The sequence below is a fragment of the Mus musculus genome, chromosome 7 (assembly GCF_000001635.26).
Source record: "Mus musculus strain C57BL/6J chromosome 7, GRCm38.p6 C57BL/6J".
NCBI lineage: Eukaryota > Metazoa > Chordata > Mammalia > Rodentia > Muridae > Mus > Mus musculus.
Window position 1 is genome coordinate 90,408,657 of NC_000073.6, and position 21,415 is coordinate 90,430,071.

Below are 21,415 nucleotides of genomic sequence, written 5' to 3' on the forward strand. Positions count from 1 at the left end.
AGGGGTCCAAGGGTTCTTGGATAAGAGGGTCTGAAGAGTCCAGAGTCCGTCCTTTCAGAACCTAAGGTACTGTTGGCAGGTTCCAAAATCAGAGCTTGAGAGTTCTGACTTTGTGATCAAATATCCTTACCTGGTGAGTATTATGTAGCATATCCAAGCCAATGAACATGCATTTCTTTGATTGTACTAATTGAGAAAGTTAAACAATGACATCAGGTATGCCCAAGAAGACAGGTGATGCCGACATTTAAGGAGATAGGTGAATAAATAAGTCTGCTCTGACCAATCACAGAGACTATCATTTCATCAGTGGGTTAGCTGTTTTATTTCCTCTATGACTTTTGTTTCACGGTTCCAGAAGGCAGTTAGTAATTGTACAAAAAACCCAATACTCCAAAACAAAACAGTAATAACAACAATGATAATAAACAGTTCATTTCTAAGGCAAATTATGAGATTGAGTCTTTCAGGCAAAACTCCCTAAGGCATCATCTAGAGTCTCCTCCTCCTCAGTATTTAATCCTCCCGATTCCTCTAAGCCCTGAAAAACTTATGATCCAGTTCCCACATTCACGTTCAGGTGAAGAGCAATTATGTAGGAGCCATGTGGATTAATACAAGCGACCTGCGTAGTAAACTAGTTCTTCCTTACACCCAGGTGTGCTCTCCAGGTGTGCGCACACTCCTCGTTGTCTTCCCTGCCCCAAGTGGGAAATGTAAATGAAAATGTAAAACTCTTTTTCAGGAAAAAGCTACGGGACTGAAGTGGATTGGATGGATTCTACTTCTGAGGAAGTTGCTCTCTGGGAGAAGATGGTAAACTCTCCCAACACTTGGGTTGAAGCGACGCTGCCCCTCCGGATGCTTCTGATTGCCAAGCTTTCCAAGTGATCCTAGTCAGCCGATTCCGCCATCAAAAACTACGCCCCAGGGGCATCTGAACTGGAGAGTTGGCCTCATGGACAAATACCCTCTCCCGTTGTCACTAATGACTTTTAGAAGCATGCTCAACTTAATCTGCATGCATTTCTTTGGTTGCACGACTCAAGGGAGTTAAACGATGACAAGATGTACGGCCCAGAAGAAGTGTGGCGTGATGCCGACATTCAAGGAGAGAGTTGAACAAGCTAGGAAAACTGAACTGTTGCTTCCACACCAAAGAAAAAGCTAGCTTCACATGTTTCCTACCACAATCCGTGTTGCAGTGCAGGCCTGCCGTTTGGTTATTGAAATGCTTGCTGGGCTTCTAAGTAAGAAGGTTTTGGGCAAAGCAATGAGGAAACTCCTGGGATGGGGTGGAGAGAGAAAGGACAGCGGTGAAGACAATGACCTACATAATATGACGAATTTACTTAGTAACCTCTAATGAAACATTGAATTCCATGTTAGGGCAGTAAGACTGACTTCACTGCTCATAAATCTGCCTTGAGAAATCCCACACACACCCGGACTCCTGTAACCTCACCTTCTCAGTCTCAAATGGACTTTGGTGCCACCTACTGGCTGCATATGGAATTCAGCTCTTGGCTTATTTTGGCTTAATTTTTGCTAAAGTGGGTGGCAAGTCTATATTTTATAAGACTATGCTAAAATATTGCATATAGTTGATGGTTTTCTTATGATTTTACTATATAAAAACAGCATTAAAGTATTCACATATATGCTTTGCTACAAAGTTTTAATCAGAATATAAATTGCTCAACTGTATTGGACTTCCTATGTATAATTTTCATAAGGTCTTTTGTAAAAACCCTTAGAATAAATTATCATGGTTTAAATTGCATCAGTAGTTTAGCCTGACTTCTTATATTTAAAAAAATACATTCTGTAAAAGCAAGCTCCAACTTAATGTAGGTAGGAAGTCTGGATAGTGAGTAAATGTGAAATCTCATAAAGATGCCATCAAAACCTTGTGGCTCTTGCCTATAACCCCTGATCTAGAATATGGAGGCAGGAGAATTGTTGCTAGTCTGAGGCTAGCTTGGGCTACACAGTGAGAGTGGTCTAAAAACAAAAAAACAAACCAAACAAAACTAAAAAATTTAAATAAATAAGTAAAACTGAAAGCCTAGTAGATTATTTGCCTTTTTAGGAAAGCAAACACTGCAGACTTAAGTCCACCGGGTGCTGAGTTAATAGAGCCTCTCCTCCCCACCCTCTTGCGCGCGCTCGACTGGCCAGGAAGAACGACGCTGCAACAGGATCCTTCTGCACACGTTTATTGGGAGAGCTTGATTGTAGAGGCGAAGAGACCCCGAGCCCAGAACTGGTGCTGCTTTTATAGGCCTAGGAGGGGCGTGTCTCACACCCGGATTGGTTATGCACTAAGCCTCATTTGCATGTTCCTCATCTGATTGGCTACTCTCTCTCAGTACCTTACAGAACATCATTATCATACCTCATTTGCATGTCTCACATCTGATTGGTTATACTCTCAGTACCTTACAGAACCTCATTATCATGCCCGGGCCAGGCAGTGTCTTTGCAAAAAACTTTACTGCATATGTACACATTGGTTGTTTGTCCAGACTTATGCGTGGTGGCCAGCAGTAGTCAGTGCCACTCTGCAACAGCACATGTGGCTTCCCACATCTCCCCCTGTTTGTTTTAATAAAATGAGGCTGGACTAGGCCTGTGCAATTATGTCCATCCGCCGTGGCTCCTGTTTTAGGTCATTCCTCTAATGTCACAGCCTTACCCGTCATAGGGTAACCCTATCGCCACCGGGCCCCATGTCTTAGGTTGGACTGTGCACGAGGAAAGTTGCCCGTCTCTGGATACTGCAGTGCTGTGTAACAATAACTGCTAAATGACCTAGGGCGAACTCTGCAAAAGAGGCCAGCCAAAAAATGAATTAGTGGTGAAATCATGATCACTCTATCGCTTGCAATGAGGAAACCTCAGTGATGTGCAAGGGCTGATCAATGATCGTTGAGTCTCTCTCATCTCAGTGCTGTGGAGTGCAAGAGCAGAGAACTCAGATGCCAACTAATTCTTGAGCATGGATAACCAAATTTCAGGGGAGGAGCCGTTTTCAATAGCTAAAAGTGCCTGAGTTATAATCACCTTGTCACGTTTTTGTTGGGTTCTGAATTTGCATACCAACCAGAGCATGAACACCAGTCCACAGCATATGGCAGCACCAAACAAAATCACTCCCACCCATTCCTTAAAGTAAGAAAAAGCAGAGGTAAGCCAAGAGGTAAAGTCTCTGAGGGTCACTGGTTCCACTCTGGTCCCATTAAGGTTCAGGATCTGCATCTGCAGTCTCGTCTGCAACCTCTCCAGCTCCTGCGACCAGTTCCCCTTCAGGTAATTCGATAGGTCTGTACTTTTAATAAAAGAATTATTAACAAACCTATTGGGAGTGATGCACACATGCAAAGTGGATGCCACACAACTCATGTCATGTTGTAAAATATCCACTCTGATTCACTAACATTAACCCTGAGGCAATATGAGAATCCACCCTTTGCAGGGTAAGCAATGCCTCAGACGTTTTTTCTAAATGAATACTAGTACTCTTATACACCCGTGGCTCTTGAGGAGTTTGTCGTGCATAAGGCACATCCAAAAAACTTTCCTTTGCAAAAAACAAAGGCTAGGTAGAAGAATTGGAATGTACCGGTAAAGGTACTGGCCATGATCTTACTATGGCCCATAAAGGTATACTTATCCTGGTTTCAATCATCAGGAGCAGGAGAATCATCTTGGGGTTCATCTTGCTCTTTCACGGTCCTTGTCAGTCGCATCGGGACCCAAAGTGGATTTTCTTCACCCTGTGGAAAAACACAAATAGCTCCCCGGGATCTGATTAAGATAGGATCCGGGCCATACCATTTATTATCAAGGACATTTTTCCATTTGACCATTTTATTGGGCGATTGAGGCCATTGTCCGTGCCTTTCAGCTGGTGATCTTCCAGCATCATCCAATTTTAAAAAATTAAGAGTAAATATTGTAAGGGATAGAGCCATCTTTGGCGTCATAGCCTCTATTCCCCCTTTCTGTTTTTGCAAATATTGTTTCAGAGTGCGGTGGGCTCTCTCAATGATGCCTTGGCCCTGTGGATTATAGGGCAATCCAGTAATATGTTTCACTTGCATTTGTTTGCAAAATTGGCTAAATTTAGAAGAAGTATATGCAGGACCATTATCTGTCTTTAACACTAGGGGCTTGCCCCATGCAGCCCAAGCCTATAAGCAGTGAGATATGACATGAACTGCTTTTTCCCCTGTCAAGGGAGAGGCATGTAGGACACCAGAACTGGTATCGATGGATACATGTACATATTGTAATTTCCCAAAAGATGGGATATGCGTGACGTCCATTTGCCAAACATCTAGGGGTCGCAATCCGCAAGGATTAATACCCATGGAAGGTGCATTAATAAATTCTACACGTTTACCACACTGTAGGACAATATCTCCTAATAATTTTTGAAAATCATTTAGTGTCTTTAGATGATCTTTTCTTATACTAATCTTTTGTGGGGTGACACATTGTAAAGTAATAGTGGCTCCTAGAAAATGACTAACATTAGACTGCTGTACCTTTTCTGGTGCAATACTCAAACCATTATTTTTTAAAGTTTCATTAAGTGTAGTCTCCCCTCCCCTAGCCTGAAACCTGCTTGCTCAGGGGTGGAGCTTCCTGCTCATTCGTTCTGCCACGCCCACTGCTGGAACCTGCGGAGCCACACACGTGCACCTTTCTACTGGACCAGAGATTATTCGGCGGGAATCGGGTCCCCTCTCCCTTTCTTCATAACTAGTGTTGCAACAATAAAATTTGAGCCTTGATCAGAGTAACTGTCTTGGCTACATTCTTTTCTCTCGCCACCTAGCCCCTCTTCTCTTCCAGGTTTCCAAAATGCCTTTCCAGGCTAAAACCCAGGTTGTGGTCTGCTGGCCGGACACAACAATTGGCGCCCAACGTGGGGCTGAGAAACGGCAAAGGATTTTTGGAAGAGACGCTGCTGGTTCGGAGCTCCATAAAATAAAGGATAAGGGAAATTCATACCAGAGAAGGTATGGGCTAAGCTGAGACAGCATTGAACCCGAGCGCTGGTTCACTTAGGTTCAACAGTGAGGAGCTGGGTAATAGGCGGTAGGCCGTAGCTCTCCAAAGCTACATGAGGTGTGAGAAAAGAAAGGGTTTATTAAAAGGAATAGGCGGATTGCCCCAGTTAATAAAAAATGCATCATAAGGGAGGAAAGTGTCCCCAAAAGCAGAGAGAAATTTCTCTCTGGGCCTTATAACAGGAGTTCTCTGTTCCCTTTTGTGTCTTGTCTAATGTCCGGTGCACCAATCTGTTCTCGTGTTCAATTCATGTATGTTCGTGTCCAGTCTGTATGAATGAATGTTCTATGTTTTGTGTTGGATAATAAAGATGGTATAAAAAACTTTATCTGCAAAGCCGAGAGCTGCCACGTGTTTCATCCAGGAATCAGACACGTGGCGGGAGGGCCCCTGCTGGAAAAACTGTTCGTTTTAGGAAATAAGGGCGAGTGCACAGCCTCTAAGTTTCAAAGTAAAAAAGCTAATAAATGGTTCATGATTAATGTGTTTGACAATGGTAAAGTGTTTTTTATTTTATGATCGTAGCTACAAAAATTATTATTCTCTGATTGGTCTAAATGTAACTGCTTCATTTGGTTCTTTTTTATTGGTAATGTGCTCTGAGTGTTTTCACAATCAGCTCATAAGTTGTTGGTTAAGATTAATAATTGTTACATTGCTACAGATGGTTAGTGTTAAATTTGATAACTCAAGTTTAAAGTCCTTCCGACACATGGCATAAGGCAGCCCAAGAGGCTGGGTCTCTAAAGATATTTCTAGTTTAGGTAATAATTAATGTGGTTCGTATCCTAAATAGTAAAATTTAAAATAAGATTTAAAGCAATGTCTCTTTATTAAAGCATTAAAGCTTGCTTTAATAGGTATTCATAGGTATTAATTGACATCCAAACTTCGTAATATGATAGTAATGCTTCTAATATTGATTTTAAAGATAATAAATTGTTTTAAACTTGGGTTTTGCTTTCCCAAGGTTACAGGTATTATCCTAACCTTGCACAAAAAACTTAAAAATTATGGTTAAAACTGCTATTGTTCCATTGACTGCAGCTTGCAGTTTGATTTCAAATTTAAGATCTTTAATTCACCTGTATACTGTAATTAAGATAATTACAAGAGTAATCATCTTATGAGAGCGCTCATACAGCTCACTTCATACAAAACTGTGACAGAGTTATCTAGTTATGTTTGTCTTTGTAAATAGATTAGACAAACAGTTTGGTTATAGTTGCTGCCTGGCAGAAAACTACAGTACGGGCAATTTTTTCACAACACTAAAGTTGTGAAGAACGTTTTAACTGTAAGTCATCTTAAGAAAGAGTATCAAAATTTAGAGGCGTAGACAGTTATATTGTTTCTCTAGAATCGGTCCTTATTACTAGAGGGCCAGGATGCTCAGATTAAAAAGTATTTTACGTTTGAGTCAATACAGGGCTCTGGGCAGCCCCAGAGCGGCTTGTGGCCTTTCTTTTGTTTTGCAAACAGTGCCTGAAAAAGATTTTTCCCTGCGTTCAAGAGAAATTCTTTTTAACAGTGTTACAGATCTATTCAGATGTTTAAAATAATGCTTAAATTCAAAGAGTTTTGCTTCTAGTGAACTGTAATCACTAGAAAATTTTGCCTCTAGGTGTGGCTAATGTAACTTTACATTATGTAAGAAAAATTCTTATTGTTTCTGCTTCTATACAAGAAGTCAAGAGTTTTAATCTTTCAGTGTATATTGTTTCCTAAGTGAAAAGTATTTTATTAACTAATGCTTCTTAAAGTTTACCTTAAATCCTTGCTCTCACCCAAAAGATTCAGAGACAATATCCTTTTATTACTTAGGGTTTTAGTTTACTACAAAAGTTTCTACAAAAAATAAAGCTTTTATAATTGTTATTAATTGGTAATTAAAAATTGGTTTTGCCCAAAACAATTCTTTTGGCCAGAAAAAAGAAAACATTATTGTAAAGTCATTTTTCTCATCCTCCCAGCCAATCGTTGGCCCATGTGGGCCCAACTAGCTTCTGTGGGGCGGAGTCTTAAGACACAGTTTTCCCTGTTCCAGCACAGATGATCTAGTTGTGTGCTGTAGATGGTGTTTTAAAATGCTGAACAATCAAACCTTAATTTGTATATTAATAGTCAATGCCATATCTCTGAGCTCGCAATTGCTTAAATTGTTCATCCCTCAGATACTATTAATTCTCAGATTTACAATTGCTTATGCATATTTCTAGTTAATAAATAAATTATGCACATGTGACTCTTAATAACTTTGCAAGCTTTCTAGTTACAACTGCTCCTTAAGAAAATTAATTGAAAGTGCAATTAGTCACTGCCCTTTACAGCCAAGTATTTAAAATGTTTTGTCAACTAGTTATTAATTCAAAAGTTTAGGTATTATAAAATTTTAAAACTTTAACTTCTTAAAAGACAAAAAAGAGAAAAATTGTATCCCCGTGCATACTATTTAGTGCATTCCCATGCACACTATTAAAGTCTTACCTTTATTTTCAAAATCTAATATTTTAATGTCAAAGAGTTTAATAAATGCTTTATAGTATCTTAAAGGGATCTACTTATTGGCTTATAGATTAATCCTAAAACAACTACCTTATTAAAAAAGGAAAAAACAGGTTTTCTCCACAAAACGCTGCAGAAGCATATTAGTAAATTCGTGTGACGAGCTGGTAGGTAAGTTGACTCATGTCCTGATTAAATTGACTAAAAAACTAAATTAAATTCATGTTTTAGATCCATCCTTACTTGTCATTTTTCCAGTTTAGACTAGCTTCTAGCCTTTTAACTTTATGACAATAGTACATCAGAGACTGTATATTCAGACTTAGTAAAATTAGTCATTTAATAGAGTCATAATGATTTTTCTCCTTTCTTCAGTGTGACCAGCCATTCTAACTCAATCTTAGACTGGTCCTAATATTCAGTCCAATGTTAGAAATTCCTATATTCTAAATTACCTAGCAAGTTAATTCAGAGCACATCCCCCACTTCCCCTAGATCCCTAACCTCAGAAAGATTGCTGGCCTTACAGCTAGTGAAAAAAGCTATTAAAGAGCAATTGGTCACTTAATACATTGGTAAAATAGAAGGACCCCCTGACTAACAAATGGAAGGGTCCAGATCCAGTTCTAATTTGGGGTAGAGACTCAGTTTGTGTTTTTTCACGAGATAAAGATAGAGCGCGGTGGCTGCCAGATAGATTAATTTGTTAGATGAACACAGATTCTAAATCTTCTAAAGTATCACCTTGAAGACTAAAATTCCTCTTTTGCTTAAAAGTCGGCTTGAGGACTCAGGCTCCAAAAAAAGCTACTCTCTGAGCCAGCTCCCCGACAGGAGGCCAGAGACTAGCCTCAGCTTTACAATTTGCATTTAAATAAAGTACCTAAAGTTCCCCAAAAGAAGTTCTGCTTTCCTACTTTCTCACTGTCCGAGATTTTGTCTTTCAAGCAGGTAAATCAACATTCTCCAGGCGAGGCGGACCAGCAGATGTGCATCCCCGCCCCCCTAGAGCACACAGGTGGCTGCTGTTATCTCCTTTCCAAGGACATTTCCAGCACGTGGCTTTCAGTCTGAGTTAAAAATTTAGGTTTACCTAGAGGGCTAAAAGAGTAGATATTTCTATATTAATAAAGATTGGTTTTTATTTTGATAGACAGGCTTAGCCCCTTAGCTGACCTCTGGCTTTTCACCCTTGCTGTTACTACAAGGTGTTCTTAGCTCAATAGGCTGTGGAAAAAACAGGGATAAGGAGAAACGACTTCCAGCTCCTATTTTAGCCACAAATCGCGGTGTTACTAACGACATAATTCTTGCTTAGGCTTTGCTAATTCTGAGGTTGATAATTCTCCTTTAGGAGCTACACAGCACTCAAAACTGTGCATACTGGTTTGTGATTGTACAAATTCAGTATGGGCACCGCTTGGTGCAAAAGTACTGCAAGGGAAGGTCCGGCTTGACCATTTCTGAGTTTCCTGTGAAATAAACCCGGTTTAAAAGAGGTTGGTATCATATTTTGGTTAAAAATAAAAAATATTTTCCGGCTCTACCTCGCCTCCCCAAAAGGTACCGAGAGCCACATGTGTGGGTTTTACCCACGAGAGGAATCGGGTCCATGTCCACCCAAGCCAAGGTTAAAAGCCCACTCATCTACGGATGAGAAAATCATTTAATCACCTCAGTTAAGCGTTGCCTTATTTAACTTAATTAATAGGGGGGAGAGAGATTGGAGACGTACTATTGAAAGGGCAAGCCCTTCACTGCCTCCCACCCAAATAAAAAAGCCAATTGGCCTTGTACTACAAGAGCCGGTCGAACTCCTTCTCCCTGTTTCCCACCTATCATCCAAAAAAATGGAGAATTATCAACTTAGTGTTATTATAGTGTATTTCACATTTGTTCAGTCAAACTTAGCCAGAGTTCCAACGCCCTACTTAAAATTCAACTAGAAAGTTACCTACCAAGTACTAATTAGCATTATAAAGTCAGAGCCTACAGCTCCAGGCTTTTCAGTTAGTTGTTCACTAAGATAAGAAAGGACAGTCTTAGCCTTATACAGTTTACCATAAGAAAAGTTAAGGAATCCCATGAAAACAAGTTTTTTTCTTTAGCCCTAGATTCCAGGCAAAACTATTGAGCATAGATAATTTTTCCCCCCTCAGGCCAGCTTTTTCTTTTTTTAAATTTTGTTAATAAAAGGGAGGAGATGTAGTCTCCCCTCCCCTAGCCTGAAACCTGCTTGCTCAGGGGTGGAGCTTCCTGCTCATTCGTTCTGCCACGCCCACTGCTGGAACCTGCGGAGCCACACACGTGCACCTTTCTACTGGACCAGAGATTATTCGCCGGGAATCGGGTCCCCTCCCCCTTCCTTCATAACTAGTGTCGCAACAATAAAATTTGAGCCTTGATCAGAGTAACTGTCTTGGCTACATTCTTTTCTCTCGCCACCTAGCCCCTCTTCTCTTCCAGGTTTCCAAAATGCTTTTCCAGGCTAAAACCCAGGTTGTGGTCTGCTGGCCGGACACAACAATTAAGCAAGCCATAAGCTTGCTGTATACGTTCTTCTTCTGGTCCACCTGATAACACTGTGTCTCCTTTCTTTTTCCTTTTCCTTTTTAAGCCCTTCTCCTCTTCTGACATACTTTCTTGTTGCTCTGTAAGGATTTTCTGACCTGTCTTGACTGCCTCTACACACAGTTTAAAACAGTAACAGAGTCCATATATCAGAACAAACAAGACCAAAACTATCAGACCTACCCACAAAGGGTCAATAGGAGAAAAAAGCATAACTCATGAACCTTAACTTGTCCCAAAACCAGGAACCTTAACTTGTCCCAAAGCCGGGAACCTTATTGTCTCAATCCTTTCTTTCCTTTCCCTTTTTTTTTCCTTTCCCCTTTCCTTTTCTTCACTATTTCCTTTTCTTTATCACTGATTCCTTTTATTTTTCCTCCCTTTTCTTTTCCTTTTTATCCCCCTTTAACCTGGGGATCAATTTGGGAGACTTACCGGTACCACCGTTCCTCAGCTGAAGAGTTCTGAATCCATGCCGGATCCTTCTCAGCAGTCTGTTTTGCGGGAACCTTTATTAACTGCTCCTTCCCCGTGATGCAGTTCTGAATCCTCCCTGTAGCAGGGGGTCTTCGCTCGTGCCTGAAGATGTTTCTTGTCCCGGGTTTTCAGCACCACTTCTTGCGCGCGCTCGACTGGCCAGGAAGAACGACGCTGCAACAGGATCCTTCTGCACACGTTTATTGGGAGAGCTTGATTGTAGAGGCGAAGAGACCCCGAGCCCAGAACTGGTGCTGCTTTTATAGGCCTAGGAGGGGCATGTCTCACACCCGGATTGGTTATGCACTAAGCCTCATTTGCATGTTCCTCATCTGATTGGCTACTCTCTCTCAGTACCTTACAGAACCTCATTATCATACCTCATTTGCATGTCTCACATCTGATTGGTTATACTCTCAGTACCTTACAGAACCTCATTATCATGCCCGGGCCAGGCAGTGTCTTTGCAAAAAACTTTACTGCATATGTACACATTGGTTGTTTGTCCAGACTTATGCGTGGTGGCCAGCAGTAGTCAGTGCCACTCTGCAACGGCACATGTGGCTTCCCACACCACCCCATGCCCCTGAGGCTGGGCTGGAATGCAGTGCCAGTGAGAGCCCTGCCCTGGTTTGCACCACAGACGCAGTGCAGCCACCTCCAAGCACTCCTGCATCTCAGAAGCGCTAAAGAAATCAGCTACCATGAGCATGGTGGAACATGTGTCCTTGTTGCATGCTGGAGAATCTTCTGGGTAAATGCCCAGGAGAGGTATTGCTGGGTCCCCGGGTAGGACTATGTCCAATTTTCTGAGGAACCACCAGACTGATTTCCAGAGTGGTTATACCAGCTTACAGTCCCACCAGCAATGGAGGAGTGTTCCTCTTCCTCCACATCCTCCCAAGCATCTGCTGTCACCTGAGTTTTTGATCTTAGCTATTCTGACTGGTGTGAGGTGAAATCTCAGGGTTGTTTTGATTTGCATTTCGCTGATGACTAAGGATGTTGAATGTTTCTTTAGGTGCTTCTCTGCCATTCGAGTTTCCTCAGTTGAGAATTCTCTGTTTATCTCTGCCCCCATTTTTTGATAGGGTTATTTGGTTCTCTGGAGTCTAGCTTCTTGAGTTCTTTGTATAGATTGGATATTAGCCCTCTATTGGATGTAGAATTGGTAAAGATCTTTTCCCAATCTGTTGGTTGCTGTTTTTGTTCTATTGACAGTGTCCTTTGCCTTACAGAAGCTTTGCAATTTTATGAAGTCCCATTTGTCAATTCTTGATCTTAGAGCATTGGTATTCTGTTCAGGATTTCCCCCTGTGACCATGTGTTCAAGGCTTTTCCCTACTTTCACTTAGTTCATAGCAGCCATATTTATAATACCTAGAAGCTGGAAAGAACCCAAATGCCATTCATCAGAGGAATGGATACAGAAAATGTGGTATATTTACACAATGGAGTACTACGCAGCTATTAAAAACAATGACTTCATGAAAGTCACAGGCAAATGGATGGATCTAGAAAATATCCTGAGTGAGGTAAATCAGTCACAAAAGACCACACATGGTATGCACTCACTGATAAGTGGATATTGGGCAAAGAACATGGAATACCCACGATACAACTCTAGGACCACATGATGCTCAAGAAGAAGGAAGACCAAGGAGTAGATGTTTCAGTCCTACTTAGAAGGGAGAATATAATCAAGGGAAGTGGGTGGGGGCTGGTGGGGGGGGGCTTGGGAGGAAGAGAAGAGGAGGAGGGGAAAAGAGGGGAAGAGTCAGGGATGGGAGGAGATGGAGATGTACAGAGGGCCAGGAAATTGAACAGAGGTGTGTAGCAATGGGGGATGGGAAACTGGGTGTAGCAACCAGAAAGTCCCAGATGCCAGGAAAACAAGAGCCTCCCAGAACCCCTCTGAGATGACATTAGCTGAAATACCCCACAAAGGGGAGGGAGGTTAGGCATAGTCGCCTGGTTGAGGGATGGGGCCACCCACCCATCTCCAAAATTTTAATCCAGAATTGCTCCTGTCTAAGGGAAATACAGGGACAAAGAATGGATCAGAGACTGAAGGAAAGGCCATCTAGAGACTGCCCCACCTGGGGATCCATCCCACATGCAGACACCAAACCTAGACACTATTGCTAATGCCAAGAAGTACTTGCTGACAGCATTCTGATATAGCTTTCTTCTGAGAGGCTCTGCCAGATCCTGACCAATACATATGTGGATGCTCACAGCCAACCATTTGACTGAGCACAGGGACCCCAATGGAGGGGTTAGGGGAAGGACTGAAGGAGCTTAAGGGGCCTTATCTGGCATCAGTGGGAGGGGAGGCCCTCGGTCCTGTGAAGGCTAGATGCCCCAGTGTAGAGGAATGCTAGGGCGGGGAGGTGGGAGTGAGTAAGTGGGTGGGGACACACCATCATAGAAGCAGGGGGAGGGGAAGAGTTTGCAGAGGGGAAACCAGGAAAGGGGATAACATTTGAAATGTAAATAAAATTTAAAAAACAAAACAAAACAAACAAACAAACAAAGAAATCAGTTGCCCTCCTCCAGGCCCAGCCAGGACTACCTGCCTCCCCTCACCCCACACCCCTTACTTTCAAGATACCAACGGGGCAGTAAAGCTCCCATGGTCCCCAAGGAAACACGGATGATGGGGTTTGCTTCATTCTGTTTGTGCCTGGGTGACTTTTAGGCATAGACCTTCCTGAGGCTTCAAAGCATATTTCTAATCTAGAGTCCTGTTGCAAAGGCTTGCTGAATAAACCAGAGAATACTTTTTCCAATTTTCTCAAGTGTTGCACTGGAATTTTAAATGTGTATCCTTACTACTTACCTAGTCAAGTGTCCAGCTAGTTCACTTGGCACACTGCTTACAAAGCATACATTAATGGTGTGCAGAGTAGGAATGGTAAAGTTCACCATTGGTGTTTCCCACTGAATCAAAGTCTAGATGGGTAAGCAAGGTTTCCCCTGGGGCAAAAATCGGAATGAAAGGTTGGCTAGTGTCCTGAGACTCCATCTCTTTGTTCACTGCCGCAGACCCTCTGGGTCCCTTTATCTTCGTGGAATGGGTCTCTGGTCACAGGTGGGCAAGGAGTTGGCGGGAATGACAGACAGACCAACACGCGAGATTGTGTAGAATCTGAATGTAATTTGCCAAATTGAGCATCAAACTTTTTATACAGAAGAAAATAGGGAAGTTAGGTGACACATCAGCAAGGTACAAATGAGGTTACCGGATGCTTAATGACTCTTACACAAAACAGAGGAAAGCAAACACAAAGACTGGCAGGAACTGGGCAATAAAACAACTGAGACAAAGTCAGCCCTGTTTAAGGTCAGCTATAGTCTTAGAAGCCAGGTGTGAGGTCTTTACACTCCTAGGGCAAAGGCTTTCACACCCAAGTCGTGGTTATAATTAGGGAGTTCCTTTCTAGCTAACCATCTCATGAATAATGCAATACTCTAAAACCACAGCCCGATCTACTTCCTAAACCATTGTAAATTCCTGTATATGGGAGCAACTTGGCTTTTATTCTAAGTGATAGTGTAATACCAGAGGCAATTCTGAATGTCACTGAATAGGCAACATTCTTACTAAATTCCAAGCCCAGGGTAGGCTCAAGGACTACCTAGGGCATTGATGAAGGCCAGGAAGCAAAGTTCGATTTTGCTTAGGTATTTGGCAAGTCATTGCTTGGAGGCACCTATGACAAAACAATACTGAAAGGAAGCACACAGATCCATTCGCAAGGACAAAATTGGACCATACATGCTATGGAATGCCACAGTTCCAGGAGACTAAGTTTCTGTGAAACTCTTTGCCTCAGGACTGCATCCAGGCTTTTGGCCTGTCATGCGTGTCACTACTGGAGTGGATGTGGCAGTTCACCTAGTCTTCTTTTGTGTTGGATTCATTCTTTTTAAGTATAGATAGATAGATAGATAGATAGATAGATGTCATATCTGTATACAGCATATTTTTATCAAATTCACCCCCTTCTGTCCCTCTAACTCCTTCCAGATGCCCCTAACCTGCCACCTCTCCATTTCACCTTCTTCTTCTTCTTCTTTCTATATAATCACTCAGTCTAGTTGGTACTGCCAGTTCGTGACTAGGTGTAGGGCCATCAGTTGGAGAAAGGGCAACCTACCCGGAGTAGCATCTCTAAAGAAAATTTCTTCCCCCATTGGCTACCAACTGCCAACAGTTTCTCAGATATGGGTGGAGCTCCTTCCCTTCTGTTGTGTGACAAAACTTTCCCTGAGAAGATGCAACACACACACACACACACACACACACACACACACACACACACACACACATCTCCTTACTCCAGAGAGGGATCCCAGGACAAGCCAAAGTCCGATACCATCAGCAAACCAATGAGTTTTATTGGGATTACTTACCAGAGTATGGGGTGGGGGGGTTTACTTACAGGAGGAGAAGTGACTCAACAAAGATGGATGCATCACCAAAATCCACCCCAGCATGGGTGACAGCTCCCCAAAGGCTGGGAACCTGAAGCACACTGCACAGCCTGTAGCCTGCTCGATAGGTTGGAGAGTGTCCTTTCCATGTGGTCTGAATGTCCTTTCCATGTGGTCTGAACCTCTTCCAGGCAGCTGGACTGCTTTCTGCTTCTTCCAGACAGCTGGTCTGGTCTCAGAGTCTTCTTTGCAGTTTAGCTCAATTACTCTGGGAGTGACTGGCTGGTGAATCTGATGAGGAAAACTGTCACACAACACAGCCACATAGAAATTTTGCCTACCTTGATCCTGTGGAGGTCTCCTGAATACACTTATGACTTCATGAGTTCACACCCAGAAAGCACCCCTTGGTGTCCAGGACACACTGATTTGAAGCCGTCAAACGTCTAACTCTTGTTATCTTTCACCCCCTCTTCTGTGATGACCCGTGAGCTCTAGGGGAGACTGGGGACTGGTAATGCAGGTGCTGCCTTTAGAGCTGAGTGTTCTAGTCCTGTATTCTTCATATCTGCTGCAAGATGGTTGAGAGCTGCACTAATCAATAGGTAGGAAGATAAATGTTTAGAAGGATGTTGTATCTATGTCCACTTAACAACACAATAGTAGTAAATCCTTTCCTTAGGCCTCTAACCTACCATGCCATGGGTTCTTGTCCCAGTTGACTTCCACCTTGAGGAACAGGCCTTAAATGGAATAGCATTCATTTCATCTTTGCACTGAGGAGCACATCTGGCTGAGCTGGTCCTTATTATAGTATGCAGGGTTCACAGCTGGGTGAGAATGTTGATGTCTTTCCCCCCAGCAAGCCTACAGAGCACCTTCCAGCACTATGAAAGCTAGCCAATAAGATCAGTTTCATTTTCCATATTCTGTGACAAAAGCATGTGGTATCTCCAATAACAGGGTCTTATCAAGTCTTGGTGGGCAACTAAGAAGAATGAAGATAGCCTGGGTCGTTTTAGGAGTCTCTGGATTTTTTGATCAATAGCTTTAAGGCAAATGTCTTGTTCCTGATGCTTAGCTCTTTGTTTCATGATCTATGGCTTCTAGGGAGAAATATATATGTGTGTTTGTGTGTGTGTGTGTGTGTGTGTGTGTGTGTATTCTAATATTTATATTTTAAAAGATTATAAAATAGGTTTACTCAAACTTTTTCAAACATCCTATGTGTTAGTATTCCTCCTCCTGCACCCTCAATAAATCTTTTGAAGTTCTTTGCTTTAATTTAGAAAAAAAATCTATCGATTTTGATGTTACAGAAGTTAATTTGTACTTAACAAAATACATTTTTAAATGTGGAAAAACTATTCAATAAAGATCTCTGAATATCTGTTATGTGTGTGGGCCTTAGGTAGGTAGGGAGGGAGGGAGACAGTTATTCCAACCCGGAGAAACAACTGATGTTAATATTTTGAGAGTTTTTCCTGTTCTTAGAAAATATATTTTATAATTTCAGTTTGTTATATCACATAACCATATAAGGTAATCAACAAATACAATGTTCACTATATGTAAAACAAGAAGAGACACATTCAAATTTTCTGGTCATTTGCTCTTTATATTCTGGATGAAAGTCAGTTAAGAGTGTCTATGCTAACTAAAAGTGCTTTAACTGTATTGAGAGCCAGTAACTGTCCTTGTGGGGAGCTGTTTGTTTGAAATAATCTGAAGAAGAAGGAGGAGGAAGAGGAGGAGGGGGAGGAGGAGGAGGAGGAGGAGGAGGAGGAGGAGGAGGAGGAGGAGGAAGAAGAACCTTGTGCAAAGCTTCTGCCATCTACCTCATAATAATTAAGAAGCTTGGAATCTAAATATCCAAAAGAAACAGCTAATTGAGCATTATCATGTTTAAAGGGAAATCATAATTAATGAGAATTATATCCATTTATTTTTACTGACTTTGGTGGATGAAATACCATCTAATTTTTGCTTGCATTTGTTGGATCATTCTTGAGATTCATTGCTCAGCTGTTTCTGTCTCGTTTTTAAAATGTATTTATTTATTTCTCTTTCAACATGGTGCTCTATTAATGCTTCTAAGGTTTTTATTAATATGTCAATCTTATCTGACACTTTTATACACACTCGACTATCACTCTTGGCGTCTTGTCAAACAGACTTGTATCTCCATGTTTCCAGTGTGCAAGGCACAAGTGTAATCAACCATCATGGGGTGTGTTGTTGTTTTGGTTTGGTTTTTGGTTTTTGTTTCTGATTTGATTGCATCTGTATTGTTCATTGCGTTTCTGTCTGTCCATTTATTTTCCCAATAGATAAACAGGAGGATTGAGTGTCTAACTAAAGGTGTCCACTCCCAAAGATAAGGTTAGAGTTAAGGGAAACAAAAGAAATTTCATTTATAGCAGCTGAGCTAAGACTTGGGTCCAGACTCTCCTTTGTGTGCACCCATGGCGAATTGTTTCTATAGACAGCAGTTTCTTTTCAGAATAAAGAGCAGAGTAAGTCACTGTAAGCTTACTTTGTTTACTCTTATGAGAAATCAGGATTTGTAGAGAATAGGAAGCTGACTTTGTGGAAGGCTTATGTCTTTGCGGCACAGGCGGGACAGTGGCAGTGAACTAAGAACTGTGATTGGTTTAAACGACATGCGTAGCCTGACCAGATTGGCCCTGAACTCCCCCTATTACCTCACTGCGTTCTGCAGGCCTGTCCACCAATTATAGGACTCCTTACTGGAAAAACCAACCGCTGGAGAGTGCCAAGCGTCCATAGCAACGCCCCTTTGAAATCAGAAGGGGGAAAGACTGAAGTCAGTTCTCCCGCAGAGCGCGTCTATGCCGCAGGAGGAGAAGACTCTTAGGATGGATACCCCACCCCCCGACGAGATCTTAGGAAAACAAAACGAAAACCTGCAAAACCAGGATGAGGAATTGGGGTTTAAGGAAATGGACGGTCTGAGAGAAGCTTTGGCCAACCTTAGGGGACTGTCTGAGGAGGAGAAGGGCGAGAAGGCAATGCTTCGCTCCCGCATCCAAGAGCAATCCCAGCTCATCTGCATCCTGAAACGCAGATCCGACGAGGCCCTGGAACGCTGCCAGATCTTAGAACTGCTCAACTCGGAGCTGGAGGAGAAGAGGCTGCAGGAGATGGAGAAGTTGAAGGCCCAGAGTGAGCACATCCAAAAGCTGGAGAATCACTTCATGATCCTGGCATCCAACCACGAGCAGATGATTCGCTTCAAGGATGCGCACAAGAGTGAAAACGTCAAGCTGAAAGAGGAGAATGCGAGGCTGAGGCAGGAAAACAACAGCCTCTTCAGCCAGGCTCTGAAAGACCAGGAGGCTAAGGTACTGGAGCTCACTACACTCAACAAGGCCCTGGTGGAGGAACTGGAGGTCTTGAAACAGAGATGCGCTCACGAAGCTAGCCAGGCTCAGGCCCGAGAGGAGGAGCTGCTGGGCCTGCAGAACCAGCAAGCCTGTGACCATGCCAAGGAGACCGAGGAGCTGCGCAGCCAGCTGCAGAGCATCAAACAGCAACACCAGCAGGCCACGGAACAGATGGGAAAGGAGCAAGAGGCTAATCTCAACCTGAACCAGGAGCTGCAGGCCAGGCTGCAGACTGTCCTGCGAGAGAAAGAGGAGCTGCTGCAGCTGTCCATGGAGAGAGGCAAGGTGCTTCAGAACAAACAGGCTGAGATCCGCCAGCTTGAGGAGAAGTTGGAGACAGCAGCCATGGCTAAGAAGCATGCGCTGGAACGCTTTGAGCAAGAGGCAGTGGCCGTTGATAGCAACCTGAGAGTTCGCGAGCTTCAGCGCAGGGTAGATGGGATCCAGAAAGCTTATGATGAGCTGCGTCTGCAATCAGAAGCCTTCAAAAAGCACAGCCTGGATCTCTTAAGCAAAGAGAGAGAGCTTAATGCCAAACTCCGCCATCTCTTTCCATAAGAGAAATTGTGCTTCCTGTGGTCTCCAGTCAATATTTCAAGTCCATGTGCCTTAGATTTATGGCAAAAGCAAAGATAATTCATTTACTATACTTTTAAGTACAAAAACTACTTTACTATGACGTTGTTGTTGTTACTGTTGCAAAGTTAATGTTAATTTTCAGTTACACCCACTAGAACACATTTAAGATTAACCAGTGTTCCCCGCTGTACCTTCAAAGGTTTCTTAAGATTATCCGTATCTTCTACCTCATAACTCACTCATTCTCAGCCTCAGACATCTTCCTATAGATAGCTTGAAAAGATGTATGATTTAATGGATCCTAAAATAAACATGCTATCGTGGGGGAAAAAAGGGAAGACACAGCCCCATTAGCCATTGCAGAACAATAGGCTTACAACACTGTAGGTGGGCGTATAAACAAACAGAAGTCAGCATGGTAGGACAAAAACTTCTCAGCAAAAAGGCTCTAATTGGATCTGATTTTGTATTAGCTTGGCAAAGCAAAAGTTTGATCATTCACTTGTGTGCCAAAGTGTAAAAGCTAGCTCTGATACATTCATTCTATTGAGCATTAAGATTCAAGTTCGTTACATCAACCAATTCTAATATTTTCTGCAAGTCTATCTTACTTCCACTTTCTTGGTTTTTCTCCTTAATAACTGAGAGGATTTAGACATTCTCTATTGAGACTATTTTACAATATGCTAATAGGCAAAAAAATTACCTCAATTTAAGGTAACTAGTCATAGCAGATTTTGGTAGCAGCTCATAAATTGTTTTCTGTTTCTGTCAATACATTTTGTGTAATTTTGTGTTTTAAAAGTCCAAGCTGAATGCGTATATGTGTACTTATGGCATTCTTTGTAGGAATAATTCAGTTTTGTAAAAGTAGCTATTTAACAGAGTTAAATGTAGATTAATGTAAAGTTCCTAAGGAAGTAAAGTTATCAAGTTAATTCCTAGAATATAATTTATTTTCTTATTTCTCCTATATTTAGTCATTGTTATATGCAATTATGAATACCTATAAGATAGATTATAGCATAGCAATTTTCTCATTCACTTGGTGCCAGGAACATCAAAAGTTACATAGCAAGTTTGATTTACTTAAAAGAACTATTACTTGGGGGCTTTCTTTGCCTGTTCTTGTTAGTTGTGCGTCTGTTTGCTTGCTTGTTTTGTGTGTGAGAGAGAAACATACACAGCCCAGGTTGCCTTTGAACTTATTTCCTAGACAATGTCATGATATAAATGAAGAAGGACGCATAGAGAATGTGATTGTTGCTTTCAAGTATTTTTTTTCTTTAATGATTTAGATTTTTTGTGTGTGGGTGCTTTGCCTGCATGTATGTACTCATCATGTATGTATTCTAGGAGCTCAGAAGATGGTGTCAGATTCTCTGGAACTAGAGCCATAGATGGTTGTGAGCTGCCATGAACTGAGCCAGGGTTCTTAGCAAGAGCAGTAAGTGCTCTTAGCCACTGGGTCCTCTGTCCACCCACCACCGAGTCTAACACTTTTCACATTCAAAGAGAGGATGCGTTGTCACTATTTTATAGATGAGACAGTGAGACTCTAAGAGGGTGGCTTAACTAGAGCCATGAAGACCCAGAGAGGCTGAGGGAGATGCAAACTGAAGGCTCTTAGGCAGGATGCCAGGGGACTCCTTGACTTGCTTTAATCTTCATCACTGTTACAAAATCAGAGTTTTAACAATGGGCATCATACTTTTATTCTTGTGCATGACACTGCCAACTAAGTAAGCAAGTCTGCTTTCTGGCTCTAAATTCCATGCTTCCTCCAAGTATATAAACTACCTTTGAAACAGAAACACACCCATGCGGGGGTGGGGTGGGGTGGGGAGTGTTATTCCTTGTGTGCTACAGCCCTTTGTATTTAATCTCTGACCATTCAAGAATAAGCAACCAGGGTTGCTACTAAAGTACTTGCCTCTATAAAGTAATATTTATCATTGGAACAACTTGACAACATGTAAGTTGGCTTATTCTAAACCGTTATCGTTAAAGGGGAAACTTTCAAAGCAAAACAACCAAACTCTCTTCTAAAGCAGACCTAACTTTTTTCAATGATTTCAAGCCGTCACCCTAATATAAAAGTCAACAGAATAGAGAGGCTAAGCTTAAATAAAACACCTTGCCTGCTGCGATGCCGAGCTAAGCATGATGTCTTGGAAAAGTACAAAACCGTAAGTCCTCGGTGTGCCCTGAAGGATGAGTCTAAGTTCTAAAGACGGGTAAGATTTGGCAAAGAGAAGCCCTGATGAACTGCTATGTTTTCAGAGCACTGCCCCTGGTTCAGTGAGTGAACTGAATTCAGGTTAGTTCTTAGGAAAGGATGGGCGGGAACCCTA

General features: G+C 42.1%; 2 protein-coding genes across 15 annotated transcripts in view; both read left to right on the top strand.

Moving 5' to 3' along the window:
- Window positions 1-2,063, top strand: part of Sytl2 (synaptotagmin-like 2) — a 108,509-nt gene extending 106,446 nt beyond the window's left edge. For 8 of the 14 annotated variants that reach the window (NM_001289583.1, NM_031394.3, NM_001040085.2 and 5 more), the window contains one exon: window positions 746-2,063. In NM_001289583.1, the coding sequence (NP_001276512.1) occupies window positions 746-891 (146 nt within the window). In that variant the 3' untranslated portion in view covers window positions 892-2,063. The remainder of the gene's footprint in view (window positions 1-745) is intronic. The other 6 variants (XM_006508356.3, XM_006508357.4, XM_006508358.3 and 3 more) reach the window with 2 other exon arrangements.
- A 15,592-nt stretch (window positions 2,064-17,655) lies between these two features.
- Window positions 17,656-20,008, top strand: Ccdc89 (coiled-coil domain containing 89). Its single transcript, NM_027298.1, has one exon. The coding sequence runs from the start codon at window positions 17,928-17,930 to the stop codon at window positions 19,038-19,040; it is 1,113 nt and encodes a 370-aa protein (NP_081574.1). The 5' UTR covers window positions 17,656-17,927; the 3' UTR covers window positions 19,041-20,008.
- The last annotated feature ends 1,407 nt before the right edge of the window (window positions 20,009-21,415 follow it).

Excerpts from the sequence above, each read along its gene's own strand:
- Ccdc89 (NM_027298.1), top strand. The coding sequence starts at position 17,928 with ATGCCGCAGGAGGAGAAGACTCTTAGGATGGATACCCCACCCCCCGAC.